This window comes from Pleuronectes platessa, chromosome 4 (assembly GCF_947347685.1).
Source record: "Pleuronectes platessa chromosome 4, fPlePla1.1, whole genome shotgun sequence".
NCBI lineage: Eukaryota > Metazoa > Chordata > Actinopteri > Pleuronectiformes > Pleuronectidae > Pleuronectes > Pleuronectes platessa.
The window spans coordinates 11,186,503-11,201,038 of NC_070629.1; the positions used below are offsets into that span (position 1 = coordinate 11,186,503).

General features: G+C 45.6%; 1 protein-coding gene across 1 annotated transcript in view; it reads left to right on the plus strand.

Moving 5' to 3' along the window:
* The first annotated feature begins 14 nt into the window (after positions 1-14).
* The window catches only part of hmcn2 (hemicentin 2), a 45,831-nt gene continuing 31,309 nt past the window's right edge, over positions 15-14,536 (plus strand). The window contains exons 1-20 of the mRNA XM_053420829.1: positions 15-270; positions 1,869-1,939; positions 2,848-3,006; positions 3,428-3,550; positions 7,030-7,201; positions 7,306-7,412; positions 7,502-7,622; positions 7,718-7,981; positions 8,102-8,246; positions 8,646-8,767; positions 9,023-9,295; positions 9,687-9,828; positions 10,094-10,221; positions 10,885-10,998; positions 11,093-11,251; positions 11,345-11,539; positions 12,465-12,560; positions 12,681-12,808; positions 12,897-13,041; positions 14,264-14,376. Of these exons, the coding sequence (XP_053276804.1) occupies positions 15-270; positions 1,869-1,939; positions 2,848-3,006; positions 3,428-3,550; positions 7,030-7,201; positions 7,306-7,412; positions 7,502-7,622; positions 7,718-7,981; positions 8,102-8,246; positions 8,646-8,767; positions 9,023-9,295; positions 9,687-9,828; positions 10,094-10,221; positions 10,885-10,998; positions 11,093-11,251; positions 11,345-11,539; positions 12,465-12,560; positions 12,681-12,808; positions 12,897-13,041; positions 14,264-14,376 (3,033 nt within the window). The remainder of the gene's footprint in view (positions 271-1,868; positions 1,940-2,847; positions 3,007-3,427; positions 3,551-7,029; positions 7,202-7,305; positions 7,413-7,501; positions 7,623-7,717; positions 7,982-8,101; positions 8,247-8,645; positions 8,768-9,022; positions 9,296-9,686; positions 9,829-10,093; positions 10,222-10,884; positions 10,999-11,092; positions 11,252-11,344; positions 11,540-12,464; positions 12,561-12,680; positions 12,809-12,896; positions 13,042-14,263; positions 14,377-14,536) is intronic.

Sequence of the window (14,536 nt, forward strand, 5' to 3'; positions counted from 1 at the left end):
GACAGGTTACAAACATGAGCGGTGTGTTGAAGTGCCTGGTGTTGGCGCTCTGTATCAGCGCGCACAGGCTCTTGGCAGTGCCCCGCGTTGAGGAGGATGATGGATCCGCTGACAGTGCCTCGACTCTGGCCTTTGTGTTCGATGTTACCGGCTCCATGTACGACGATCTGAAACAGGTGATAGAGGGCGCCTCGCGGATCCTGGAGAAGACGCTGAGCCGGAGGACGAGACCCATCAAAAACTTTGTGCTGGTCCCCTTCCATGACCCAGGTACTGTTTCATCAAACACACTTTGAAGTAATCAGCCTCTGTGACAGTGGTGGTCTCGAAATTTTGAACATTTTCACTGAATTGTTGTGCGTAATTATGATCCATTGCAACATGTAACATCTCCAAAGCCAAAGTTTGCACATACTTCGTGAGACCCAGGCAAACACGACAGTAACGCAGTGTTAAGTGCCCTCATGTGATTTGACTTTTCTCTCATTTGCAAAATTTTACTGGCAAAGATCACACAAACAGCAAAGTGCAAACACATTTCAGAACCTGCAGCACATGGTGCAGCTCATATAGCTGCTTCATTAAAAGTCCACTGATATGGGACGGCACCAAGTCAAGCTGATACCAGCACTCAAAGCAGGACCCTGTGAGTCTATGGGGTGGGAGTGGGACAGGTAAGGGTCCTCACTCACCTCCTGCGTCTCTCCTGCTATCTGGGAAAGCTGCAGCTTGAAAATAAGAGTGCCCTATGGGGGGAGGGTGTGTGAGCACTGATGAGAAACATATGCTGTCTGCTTGTGTGTAATTACCCCAATCACCCTCCCTCACTCACTCACCCCTCCTCACCCCACCCTGCTCCTCCTTCTCCTCCATCCGAGCCTCCGGAAAAAACCCTCACACACCCCAGTTTTAGCCAGCCAGGGGGGTCGGGTTGGGGTGAGGCGGTGGTGGGTCTTCACTAACACCACACATTTTGTCTTGTGTTTAATGTGCCCTGCCCCTGGGGACCTTGTAAACTTCCAACACTGCAAAGAGGCCTCAGTGGCTGACAAGGAGGCGTGACAGTGCTGTCAGTGTTTTACAGGAGGGGGGGGACTTGAAAGCTTCGGCTGTTGGGAAATAGATTGAAAATGAGTCAGAAGTGTCATCCGCTGACGCACGTCTGCAAGAGCCCTGTATCATTAGTCCCACAAAGAATCTTCATAAAGTGATATCTGACAGTTGGAATAACAAGCAGGGGCACAGAGATCAGGAGGCTCCACCCTACCTGATGATGAGGGGCCCTCTCTGTGATAAGCTCAAGTTTGTGCACAGCAGTGTTCTACAGCAAAAACAATATGTACTCTGTGATTTTCTTAATGTTTATTGTTCCGTCGTTTTGGTCCCAGAAGGCGTCCAACTAAGTGTCCCTTATCCATCATGCAGGGGTCTGCGGCTGCTGGAGACCCGAGGAGGTCACGGCAGCTGCAAAAAAAATTGTTCTGTCATCATCAAAACTCTGAGCACATTTCAGCGATTTGTGCAAAAACAAAAGCGTATCAATTTAATTTAGTCAGTGAACGAGCTAAACTCTCTTGTGTTGTGTGAGAATGATTTCCATGTCTTGCACAAAAGCTACAGAACGTCACTCTGGTTCTGATCTGTTAGTTTGGGCTGATTCTGATGCTATGGATGCTTTTTCTTTCGATCACAGAGGCTTATCTCTTGTGTGGATAAACATGTTCTGTTGAGTTTGAAGAATAATCCAGACCTGATGGTCCGGATTCTTTGGTTTTGATGGATATATTAACAAAAACACTGCTTAGTAAATTCTTAACTTTAGAAGCCTCAGTTTGGAATTTGACAATTCTGCCTTTGTAAACCTGCAGAAATCGGCCCAGTTTCCATCACCACCGACCCAAAGAAGTTCCAGCAAGATCTGCAAGAGCTGTTTGTCCAGGTGGGAACAAGGACCTGTGGGAGGATTCTTCTATAAGAGAGGAACCGCTGTATTGTTACCTCCACCAAGGAGGTTACGTTCTCATCAACATTCGTTTGTGTAGTCAGTAAGCAGGATTGCTCAAAAACTATTCCACAAATTTCCATCACAATTTGTGGAGGGGTGGGGCATGACTTAGAGAAGATCCCATCAAATGTTGGTGCCGATCTGGATCAGGGGGTGGGTTCCAGGAATTATTTGTGAGATTGGACCCTTATCAACATTTTTCTTGATTTCTCAGAGTAATTCATGGATCTTGATTCAAAAATCCATATCCATGAGTTTGTGGCATTTGGTGCAGATCCAAATACAAATCTGGATCTAGTAAATTGAAATGTGGTTTAGTGTTGGCAGAGGTATGCACTCTACTTAGTGCCATTCTAGTTCCATATAAATTCAATCACTTCCATGTGGGCTGATGCTGCGTGAAACTATCGTGTTTAATTTTTACTGGCCGGCAGCCACTGTAGCCACAAGGGCTGATTATGTGATAATGGTATACACTATTATGTAGTGTAACGGTAGAGGAGAATCCGAGTCAGCAAGTTGACTCAGGAATGTGTTATAATGGCGAGTCCTATCCTGAATTAAACAAGCTTTTATGTACGAGTTCAATGTTTTTTTAATTTTCAAAAGGTGTATTGTTTTATTACCCCTGTAAAAATGACTTTAATGAGCATTGTATTTTTTATATTTTCCTGTTCAATTTTACTTTAGCTGTTTCATTATATTTTAAATTATATTCCAAAATTGTAGAATTATGCTTGAGTTATTCAAGAGTAAAAAACAGTCTGAGTGAAGTGTAAGACGAGATACTTTGAGTTTATTTCGTCCATCTGTGTTTGATCGTGTGTGATTCTGTCACTAAGGGAGGGGGCGACTGCCCTGAGATGAGTATCGGAGCCATAAAGAAAGCCTTGGAGGTGTCTCTGCCTGGATCCTTCATTTATGTCTTCACTGATGCCAGAGCCAAAGACTTCCGCCTGAAAAGAGATGTTCTGCAGCTGGTGCAGCTCCGTCAGTCACAGGTACACTCAGGGGACCTCACAGATCAGGGCTAGAGTCAGTATGACGGCCTTTCAATGCCAAATATCTGAGTCATTCAAATTGTACAAAGGAGGTTCCTCCTCAGTCATATATAAATCATGTTAAAAATGTTACAATAAGCATTTCTTTCCTCTTAAAGTTGAGAGTATGTTTTCCTTTATCACATGCTGCAGTCAAAGGAATACATTGGCATGCTGTGAAAGATCTACATTCCAGTGAAGTTCCCCCAATGGTCAGCTGAGCAGGAGAAAGTCTCTTCAGTAGTGACTCGGTCTCAGCCCCTACGTTCAGCATGAAAATGAGCATTAGCGTCACTTTGGAGCAAAACTGAGAGTAATTCGGTGGAAAGCAAACACAACACAGTGGTAACGCTCTTAACTCTCCTGCCCCCTCCATTCCCAGGTGGTGTTTGTGTTGACCGGGGACTGCGGGGACCGCTCCCAGCCCGGCTACAGGGTTTACGAGGAGATCGCGGCCACATCCTCCGGACAGATCTTTCACCTGGACAAGCAGCAGGTTAACGAGGTGAGAGCACGAGAGTCTCACTGCAGTGCAACTGAGAACACGAGGAGAAAGTTACATTCACTGACTTCGTAATAAACCAGTAGAGCTCAGTGGTGTGTGTGGATATGAAAAGGGTTACATTCCCTAATAAAGAGGAGCAGCAGGAGCTGGAGAGAGAAAACACTGTCTGACCCACTGATGTAATAATAGCGATTTCATTTAGTGTAATCAAATAATTCCAACGGCGATATTAAACTTCCTGGTCACATGATACGGATGAGTGACCCTTTTATAACGGAAGCAGTGTGTAACAGGAGCCGTGTCTGAGCAGCCAAAGACGGCGGGGGCTCACTTCCCAGGCAGACGTAAAAAGAAGCCAGAGTTTCCTCTGGAAGAGACACTGGTATCCTGCATGTCAACACAGGAGGTGCAGGCCGGGCAGCACCGGGCTGGAGCCAGCAGCTCTGTGCACTGGTGGCCCACTGAACCTCTGAACTCTGATACGTTTGTGTGAAGGGCGGGGGGTCTGTTTTGTGTCAAGTAAGGCTTTAACAGATGATGGCTGTGTGTGTGTGGCAGCTCCGTTCATTATCACTCCATAATCCTTAGAGCTGTTTAAAGGGTGTTTGAAAGTAATTTTGTTTTTGCTGTATAAAGGGAATAAGAAACTCACTCTAGCCGTCACACCTCGACCCCAGATGGCTTTGTGCTAAAGTGGCCTGGGGTGTTTTGACGTCTTCGTGGTATACGGTTACATGTAAACATGTGCATACATATGGACCAAAAAATGTCTTGGATCCACATTGAATTACTTGGTGTCAGTCATTTTTAGACCTGTGTGATTATAGCTCTTGGGTGGCGTGCTTTTACCAAATTAATGCAAATCCTTTAATCCTTAAAAACCTCAGAAGCACTACAGATCTAACCAAAAATATTCCCCCTTAATAGCAGTTTAATGAAGTGGGGCCAAATCAAATATACAAAGTCTTTCTGCAGTCTCCAGGGGGAGAGCGGAGAGAAAACAGACTGCTTATTTTACTCTCTAATCCCAGGATATGATCTGTCATGGCTTCCCTCCTTCCAACACAGCTGCCCAGTGGTGTTTGGCTCCAAGGCCTCACACAACAGTTCATTGTGACCTTGACGTATCGCACTCTTTACACTCTTTATATGTTTGACTGGTTCTGATTAACCAGAGAGGCTGCTAACGAGAAGAGAAAACCACATTTATGTGCTGTCAAACTGGGAATATGATCTGTGCTCTTCACAGTGCTGATGCCATCCATCATCGGTAGCCTGAAGTGCTGATTGGAAATAAGGGCTGTAATGTTTTAGCCTTCAGAAACATGCTTTTAGAGCAGCATGTAAATGAAAATGCAGTTCGTCATTGTGGGCTCTCAGCAAGTTGTTCTGTGCGCTCAGCTCAAATGCCTTGAAGAGTCGTTTATGACCTCGTCCTCATGCTTTCCTCATTATCTGGATGCAGTTGTGCGTTCAGGGGCTGGTAAAGCTTGTCAGACATAAAATAAAACACAGGTAACATTTATCTTCAGTTGTCTTCCTGAGTGTGTTAAACAAAAGGCACCGTTCGAAATGTAGGAAGCTTTTTCAAATACAGACCAAACTCTGACAGGAAAAGCTTCGACAGGTGTGTCCCAAGTCTCACTGAGAAGCAGCAGGGTCTCTGTCTGTGACTGATTTGCTCTAACAACCTTGATGTGTAGTGGGACATCTTCCTGCAAAGGCCAGCGGTTGCAGTATTAAAACCCGGGCAAGGACTAAGCTGACCCTGCCCAATGGGAGGTCTGGAGTCAAGCTGCTCTGCTTAACCGCAGACCATCTATTTGTTCTGCTGGCGACGTACCTGGGCCAGTGAGGGAGAACACAGCATCCCCCCAGCCCCATGCTTTCTCTGGCCCATCTGTCATGCATGCTTCTATAAATAGCAAAGGGGGCTCTTTCCTATAGCAGCCCTGTGGGCCCGTTGAGCTAAGACTCGCCGGATGATGTTTCACAGGACTTAAAATCCCCTGCATTCCCTGTGGTTGAGGAAAGGAGTGGCTGCAGAACTCAGCGTGCTCCTGGAGCCCCACCGTAGCCCGGATAGCTCTTCGTCCCCACCTCCGTGCTCCACTTCCTTTTATCTGAGGTCTAAGGGCAGAGCGATGCCCGCTGCTCTCCGCTCTCTTGCTTACACTGTCCTGAGGCAGATGTAGGTCACTCCTGAGCAGTTTCCTGCCCTGCTGGTGATGGCTGCACATGTGGCAGACATTACAGCTGTTTCCAGTTGTAAAAAAAAAAGGGCGAAGGGAACCAGCTGCTCTCAGTGCCCAGCGGTCCTGATAGACAAAAAGCTGAGGCTTAATAATGAAGTTATCAAAGGCTTACCTCCTTTCAGTTATTCGTAAATGTCTTAAAACGTGTTGCCGTTGGCTCGATCTCCAAGCGCCCACTGCAGACATGTTTCATTGCAGACGCAGCTCTGCTTTAATAACTCTCAGAACAAGGTCAAAACAAATACTAGACAGCAGTTGCTTGTTAAGCGTTAAGATGGAAGACATTTGGTCCATTGCGGCCACTGAAACGATACTGTGAAATGCCAATAGCTGCTTCTGTTCCATTTTAGAGGAGACAAAAGGAAAACTGTGTTCCCAGTCAAAAGTATGATGATGATAATACCCAGAGGGTGAAGCACCTGTCAAGACTGAAATTCTATAGCGTCTGATATTTCTCTGGAAAACCACCAAGGTGTTTACTCTGGTGTAAGTTAGGTTTGGTTTTACCATTATATATAATCAAACTGTCCAACATTATTTTACATTTCAGACGTGGTGAAGGGACTCATTTAAGATGAAAGCCTCCCACATCCCTAATGTGTTGCTGTCTGACCTCATCTGGCTTCTGAATCTTAACCGATTCAGTGGAAAAGTGGGGAGACAGCCACTTCTGTCCAAAACTGATCCTAAAATTAGCCAGGTTGATTTAGTGGAATATGAACTTTTAGGGGTATTTCCAAAACAAAGGCACATCTCCCCGCATTCACCACTGCTTTCTACTCCGAGGAACAAGCCTCATGATTCATGAAAGCTGTGCTGCGGGAGGGGGATGGCTGGCTGACAGACTTCCACTGCGAGAGACACTCTTCTGGGAATACATGCTTGAGAGTGCAGAAAACTGTATGTTATCAGTTTGACAGTTGAGTTGTTTCACTTTTCCTTTGTTTAGGCAAAATCCCTCAGAGGGATACTTCAGCAATGAAAGAATAGTCCGGAGACAAGGAGCAGCCTGCTGTTTGGGCAGGGAAGAGGGTGACAGGGGTTCAGTCAAAGGTCTTAACGGCATCCTTCCTGTGCTTGTTCCGTCTTTCTGAGTTGAAAGAGGATCCCTGAAAGTTTGAGTTTGAAAGATTCCAGTCTCAGCCACCGACAAATGTGTTTTCCACCAGCATGACATTTCTTCTTTACGGGTTGTAATGGCGTTTTTTTTCCTCCTCCTTCCAGGTTTTAAAGTGGGTTGAGGAGACAATTCAGGCATTGAAGGTCCACCTGCTGTCCTCCAACCATGAAAGTGCGCAAGAGAACAAGTGGGAAGTGCCCTTTGACCCCAGCCTCAGAGAGGTCACCGTGTCACTAAGTGGACCAGCACCACAAATCGAGCTCAGCGATCCATTTGGTAGATACCACATTTATATCCTTTTCCCAAAATGTATTTACATTGCCCTAAATTAAGTAAAGACGTATATATATACACACACTGAAATGTTTCTGTTCCTTTAGGTCGAGTAGTTGGAGTGGAGCAGGGCCTTCAAGAGCTGTTGAACATTCCCAACTCCGCACGCATTGTCAACCTGAAGTTTCCCAGACCTGGAGCATGGAAACTGAAGGTACCTCTTTGGAGAATAATTCATAAATCTTGTATCGTTGACAGTTTCAGACAGTTGACTAATTGAATACTTTTGCTTTATTTCTATAGGTGAGCTGCAGCGGGCGTCATACTCTGAGGGTCACAGGAGTCAGCAATCTTGACTTCCGGGCTGGCTTTTCCAGTGTACCAGTTTCTGAATTCAACCAAACCAGGGAAAGGCCAGTAAAAGGTGCCTGGCATATTTATTTTAGCTTCTTTAGGCTTTTTTCAACGGGAATACCCACAGCAGATGAGCTCATGGTGACCTCTCTTCATCTCCCCCAGGACTTCCAGCCCACGTTTTACTGAAATGTACTGGCCTGAAGCCTCCTGGTCAGCTGAGCCACGTGGAGCTGATGTCCGGCTCAGGACGCTCGTTGCGCACAATCCCCGTACCGCTGCCCTCTGACCTCGGCCAACAAGGACTGTGGAGTCTCCCGGAGTTCCGCACTCCCTCTCAGAGCTTCTTCATCAAGGTGACAGGCAAAGACGAGGAGAGCTACCGCTTCCAGAGGCTGTCTAGTGTCTCTTACACCAACATCATTCCAGGCAAGACAACCCACCCCCACCACCTCCCTGCAGACACATCTCACCAAAGCCACTCCACAGTGTCTCTCACACCTCATCAATCTCTCCTAAGACCTTTAACCTTTCCTTCCTCTCCTGTAGATCCCCCAGCTGTGAGCATGCCTGATGTGGTGAAGGGTTTCTACATGCAGCCCACTGTGATTGCCTGCTCCGTGGAGAGCGACGTTCCCTACAGGCTCAGATTTAGCAGAAGTGGGAGTACACTGGGAGAGGAGAAGTTCTTTCAGTGAGTTTTTCGCTCTTCTTCAGATTCCCCCAGATGCTGTAGCTTCATGAGCCCATTACCTGCAGTAAAAACAGCAATTAGGTCAGTTAGCACGTCTGTAGAGCATTAGTGCTGCTTGACTCAAGCTTTATTGGCTCATCTGTAAGGAAACAGGTATACAAAGTAGAGTTTGAGATCATTACATGTTTGGTTGTGTCATCTCCAAAATTAACAAAGTGCTTATTCTTTCGTGGCTCTGACACTCTGCCTTGAATTAAATTCATGAAATTAAGCTGACGTGCAGTGAAAACTATTTCCAGCGTGTGTGAGTGCCAGATATACTATTGAATGTGATGTAAAATGGGCTCTTGTTGCGATTGTCATACTCCAGCCAACGAACCAAGCGTGTCTTTGTATCAGGAACTCTGCCATAGCATCATGGGAGATTGCCCACGCCTCAGCCGAGGATGAGGGCCATTATGAGTGCATTGCGCAAAGCAGCGCAGGACAGGGACGTGCCTTAACCCAGTTGACTGTTCGAGGTAAAACACTCGAACACTAATACACGCATGCACACATACACACGCATTCACAGTCATCATTTTGCACAAATGGATCACAGTTGCAGCAAAGCTTTGAAATCAGTTCCAAAATTTTTTCTTAAATTCATGGCTAAAACATCAAGGTGATACAAAGCAGGCCAGTACAAACATTTGGATGCAAAAGTAAACTTTATCCGTACGGTTTGTATCATGGCTGATAACACCAGTTTGATGTTTTGGTTGCGTTTCAAACAGAGCCTCCTCCGGTCCTGAAGCCGGCAGTTAATGTGACTGCCGTGGTGGGAGGCGTCGCTGTGCTGTCCTGCCAGGTAGAGGGATCCATGCGCCACAACTTGACCTGGCACCATATGGATCGTACCATTCGAGCCCGCGCAGGAAGAGTGAAGATCCTGCCGGACTCGTCCCTGCAGGTCAATGGGGTGCAGCCTCAGGATGCTGGGGAGTACCACTGTGTGGCCACCAACGCCCACGGAGATAGCAGAATCAATGTGTGGCTTCTCGTCCCAGGTACGGTAGGACGATACCCCGCAGGCCATCTGCTTAACCGCTTAACACGCTGAGGGCCTCACGGCTCCTCTCAGGCGCCCGTCATCTGTTTTCCATTATATGCTCAACCTCCTCGCAGTCAGATCGAGCCACTTTCTCATCAGAAAATGTTTCCCATCAGAACCAAGTGATGCATGTTGAAAAGAGTGGCTTCATTTCAAAAATAACCAAATACATGTGAAACATGTCCTCCCTGGGATCCAGGAGTCATAATGTCAGACATGAAGTGCTTGGTAATTGCATTGAAGCGCACATCATTAGGAGCTTAACGCTTGATGGGGAAGTTGTAAATGACATCATGCAGCACTGACGAGACCCTGAGTCACTTGCCTCTGTTTGACTCCACTTCTAGAGGCTCCTTCTGTGGCGGTTCACCCACAGAGCCAGGCTTTCTCCCGAGGGGACGAGATCCGCCTCGTCTGCTCGGCGTCCGGCTCCCCCCCTCCCCAGCTGTTCTGGAGCCATGGAAACATGCTCCTCACTAATCGGCCGAGGTAAGGGAACTCTCAGCCCACTCAACACCTCCGGCGCAGCGGAGTCAGAGTCATTATATTCAACCTCAACAACATCAACTTCCACATCTTGTTTGCATCACTTTGTAAATTTACATCTACTGATCTGAAGTTTTTTTTATTCCTTCAAAACACAAGTGTTATATGTCTCAATATGTAAAAGTTGATGTATTCAAAAAACACGTCTCCCATGATATCCAAGAATCAAATTGAAACATACTGGAGTTCTCACGATTGTATAATGCAGGCTGAGTATAAACCAGTATGGAGTTCTGACCATTGGAGGGGCCCTCCCAGAGGATGCTGGGAACTACACTTGTCTGGCAACCAATGAAGTTGGAACTGCTTCTCAATCCGTGTCACTGACTTTCGCAGGTAAGTCAACATTATTCCTGTAGAAGACAGATGGTGCCTGTGAGATTACCTTTTATTTGTTGAAATTAACAGTTTGGAATCATTTATTTAGATTTCTGTCCTGAATAGTATTTTTTTGTCTGTGTTGTTGACTATTCCTTAGAAACATTTGTCCTGAATTAATCCCTGAATAGTATCCATTGTGAGTGGAGCTCTGGCTTTGAGTAGAGCACAAGCAAGTTGTGGCCGCACTTTGCCTTGTCTCACACAATAGGAGATTTCTCTCCTTGCTTTGTGAGTGCTGACAGTTGTAAGCCTGAAGTTTCAGTCATGGCTGTCAGTTAGTGGTTGACAGACACATCAACACTGATGGACTGTGGCAGCCTCTTCCTGGGGCTTGCTGGTTTTATGCACACTTTTGTCTCTGAATGTCATTTTTAACAACATTAATCTTCCAAGGCAGCAAGAGCCTGGTAAAATAGATAATTCCTTCCTCGCGGCTCTGCTGTCTACCTTTTTCCAAAAGCATCTATCCCTGCTCTGTTCTCACAAAATGTCTATTTAATGTAAGTTTTCAAATTACTGGGGTCTGTCCTAACACTGCAGGAAAAACGAATTAATTTCTATAAATTAAGAAACCTTATGAATTTGAACTTGTCCTTTTTTATTTATTTTTTATTCCAGAGGTGCCAAGGATAACAGTGACACAGCAGATTGTACTTGTGTCTGTCGGTGGCGATGCGACTCTAGAGTGTCAAGCCACGGGCGTTCCCTCTCCCCTCGTGCACTGGTTCAAAGGTTAGTTGAGGTCAAAGAGAGTGTTCACACATCGACATGACTGTGGGAATGTCCATGTTAGAGAACAACAGGCTTCTTCTGTTTGCGTTTCCAGGTGAGCTTGAGGTTGGCTCTGCTCCTTTCGTTGAGCAGGACATTCACCGGGGCACCCTGCACATTCGAGGAGTGCAGGAAGTCGACGCCGGCCAGTACGGCTGTGTGGCCAGCAGCTCTGCTGGTAGCTCTGCTGGCACTGTCACTCTGGAGATTGGAGGTTAGACCACATGTCAATGTTACCCATGAAGCCTATTTTTCTCTCAAATATACGCAAAGGGAAATCCATCTTACACCACCATTCCCTCCACAGGGGAGCCATTGTTCTCTGAGGCACCGGCCGACGTGGCAGCTAACGTAGGAGAGAATATCACTCTGCCCTGCGTTGCCCGAGGTTTCCCGCAGCCAACGGTGACCTGGCACCGACAGGACGGCAGACAGATGGTCACGAGTATGGACGGCCACAGCAGAACCATGCAGCTGGAGAACGGCCATCTTTTAATCCAGAGTGAGTTATCCATGAAAAACTGCCCCAGCGAAGAAGTTCAGTCCAATACCGCTTACTGGTTGCATTCAACTGACATAACTCACTGACCGGTTAAATATGGAGGAGGTGCAAACTTTTTTTGTGTGTGTGTGTGTGGGGGGGTCAATTACAGTGTAACTGTACAAATATCCATCGTGCAACAGCACATCTACTCTACACAAGACAAAAATGTCGATAGGCTTTCGAGATATTAATCATTCTGCAGGAGCAGCTTAGTGTCCCTTCCTCCATTTGAGTGTCCTTCAGCGTGAGATTTGAATCTCATCTGTGCAAGTTGTGAACTGTGAGGCAGCTCAGCCTGCATATGACTAATGTCGGCCTCTGAAGGTGATCCTTTGTGCACCTGAGACTCAATGCTTACACAGGGCGTAACATTATATAGGAGTAGCAGACTTATTTGCATGTGCTGCTTCTGTGAGTGTTTCCATTTGTGGCTGCCGTCCGACCCAATTAGCTTAATCTGCTGCAGATGGCTTTATTATTAGAATTTTTTTTTACCTGCCATTGTCTAAGAAAATGTCTCCGCTTAATGTCACCAACTCTTTAAATATATGTCTGGATATCAAAACACACAAACTGAATGATGTGTACATCTTACAACATGTGATCTCCTGGGGAATTTACAGAGTGGGACATTTGTGTCGGCAGGCGGGCAGCTGAGCCAAACCAATGAATCCTTTTTTTTTTCTATTTTTAACTCTTAATCATAGCCAAGTCAAACCAATAATACCACTTATTATTGAGCAGAGGACTTAACTGCCATTAGCATGGATTTCTTTGGGAGATTACGTGTTTTCTTTGTCAGTGAGTGAAGACATGCTGCGTGCTGTCAGATCTATAGAGAGTGATGTTGAAGTAAGGGCTGTTTCACTGTGTTTGACTGCAGGTGTCTGGCTGGATGATGAGGGGCTCTACATCTGTGAGGCCAAGAACCAGTTTGGAACCAGCAAAACTGAGGCCAGAGTTACTGTCACTGGACTGCGTACGCTTAAAGCCTCTCTTCTATTTTACAAACAGTGGCATTAACTACAAATCCACCTTTAAATACTTTCCTGCTCTTGTTTACTACTTACATATGTCGTTGCACTTGCTTTTCATGCAGAGCCCCCAGTCTTGGCTCATGGTGCACCAATCATTACCACTGGTGTTGGTCAGTCCCTGAGTATTCCCTGCATGCTGCTGGATGGAATACCTCTTCCAGAAAGACATTGGTCCCAAAATGGAAAACCTGTAAGTCTAATATTTAACTGAACTGTGCATCACACAGATAATCTTTGTCTTCCTGTGGGACAGAAAGTATTTTTACCTTTTTGCACAGGTTCAGCTAAATGGGAGGATGTTCTTGAGGAGCGATGGCAGTCTATACATTGCAAGAACCACCCCAGAGGATACTGGGACGTACGTCTGCACTGCTGTGAATGTAGCAGGCTCCATGAATATCACGGTCACCCTGGAGGTCCAAGGTAAGACAAGATGTTAAAGGAATAGACAAGAGACGTCAAACACCTGTGTATATCTGCTAATCTTGTTATAGAAGGTATTAGTGAACTTGAGGTGTTGATGGTCTGTGGCTCCACTCAGTATTTACTGCTTGAGAACTACCATGGTACAATGCTAATGTTGCTAGCAGCAGATTGGTACATTTCACCGAGACACTGTGATACAAATCAGCTGCATTTACATGCTTATATTTTAGCAAGCAGATATATTTTTCGCCTTTTCTAATTATGTGGCTTATTGTGGATAAAGGCTTATTATAAATATTGTGGAAATTCAAAACCATAATGGATTCTTGTACATCTTTCTGCTGAAGCACTTTGGCTGCATCGCACGTCATCACAGCTTGGGGTTTGACAATGTTTGACGAATTTGAACACAGGCAGCCGCGCACAGCTGTCGCAACACACCACTCACACAATAATGAGAAAACACAGGCAAAAGCTCTTTTAATGTGAATGAGCCTTTAGTCTTCACACTGACATAAAAGTGGTCTCTCTTCTTATCTAACATCTAAATAGGATTATAAATAAAACAAGAATGGCACCAAGTACAGCGCAAACACTGCCAAGGCACAACACTCAAATGTTAATGTCAAAAGCCTGTCTAAAATGAAAGTGAAAAATAGTTTTTAGCACATCTACAACGGAATTTAATGGGTTCTTCCTTTGCTCATGTCCCATCCTTCTCCCGCTTTTGTGAGAATCTGTTCAATAGTTTTTACATAATCCTGCTGATAACAAACCAACATGCAAACAGACAATCAGACAAAAGGACAGGGGGGAAAACATAACCTCCTTCAGGTAAAAACTTAAAGCTATTCCTAAAGTTTCCATTCTGAATACAGTTTCTCCATATAAGAGACACGGGCAGGTGTGGACCACAGCTATGGACAGTCAGGCAACTATGTGCTGACTCAGCTTGGAAACAACAATATGTCAATGACTTGACCACCTGCTGTCATCATAGTGAGGGGGTTCATTTACTGCACGCTTTGATGAAAGGGCCATTTTGTTCATAAACACGTAATGACAGACGGGCCAGATTATAGTTATCATCAGGTTTGTAATGAAGAAATGCCTCGAGCGCCAATACCGCCAGCCGGCTGTTGTCAGTGATAATGTTGTGAGTCTGCTTCTTCATGAACAGTCAGACAGCTGTGTGCTTTGTAATCTCCTTCTTCCACAGTGCCCCCTGAGATCAACGCCGGTCCGTACCACTACATAGCCAACGAAGGCGTGGACATCACACTGTCGTGCGAGGCCAGTGGCGTTCCCAAGCCAAATGTTGTCTGGTCCAAGGTAAGATGTTACACTTGCAGTGCAAATCAGCATTTAAATGATTTAAATGATCTATTTTTGGCTGCATCCCAGACACTCATGCATGACTAAATGGGTAGTTCTGATTCCCACAGCATGAGAGAGGAACATTCCATCATTAAAATTTGTAAATAGCTTCTGA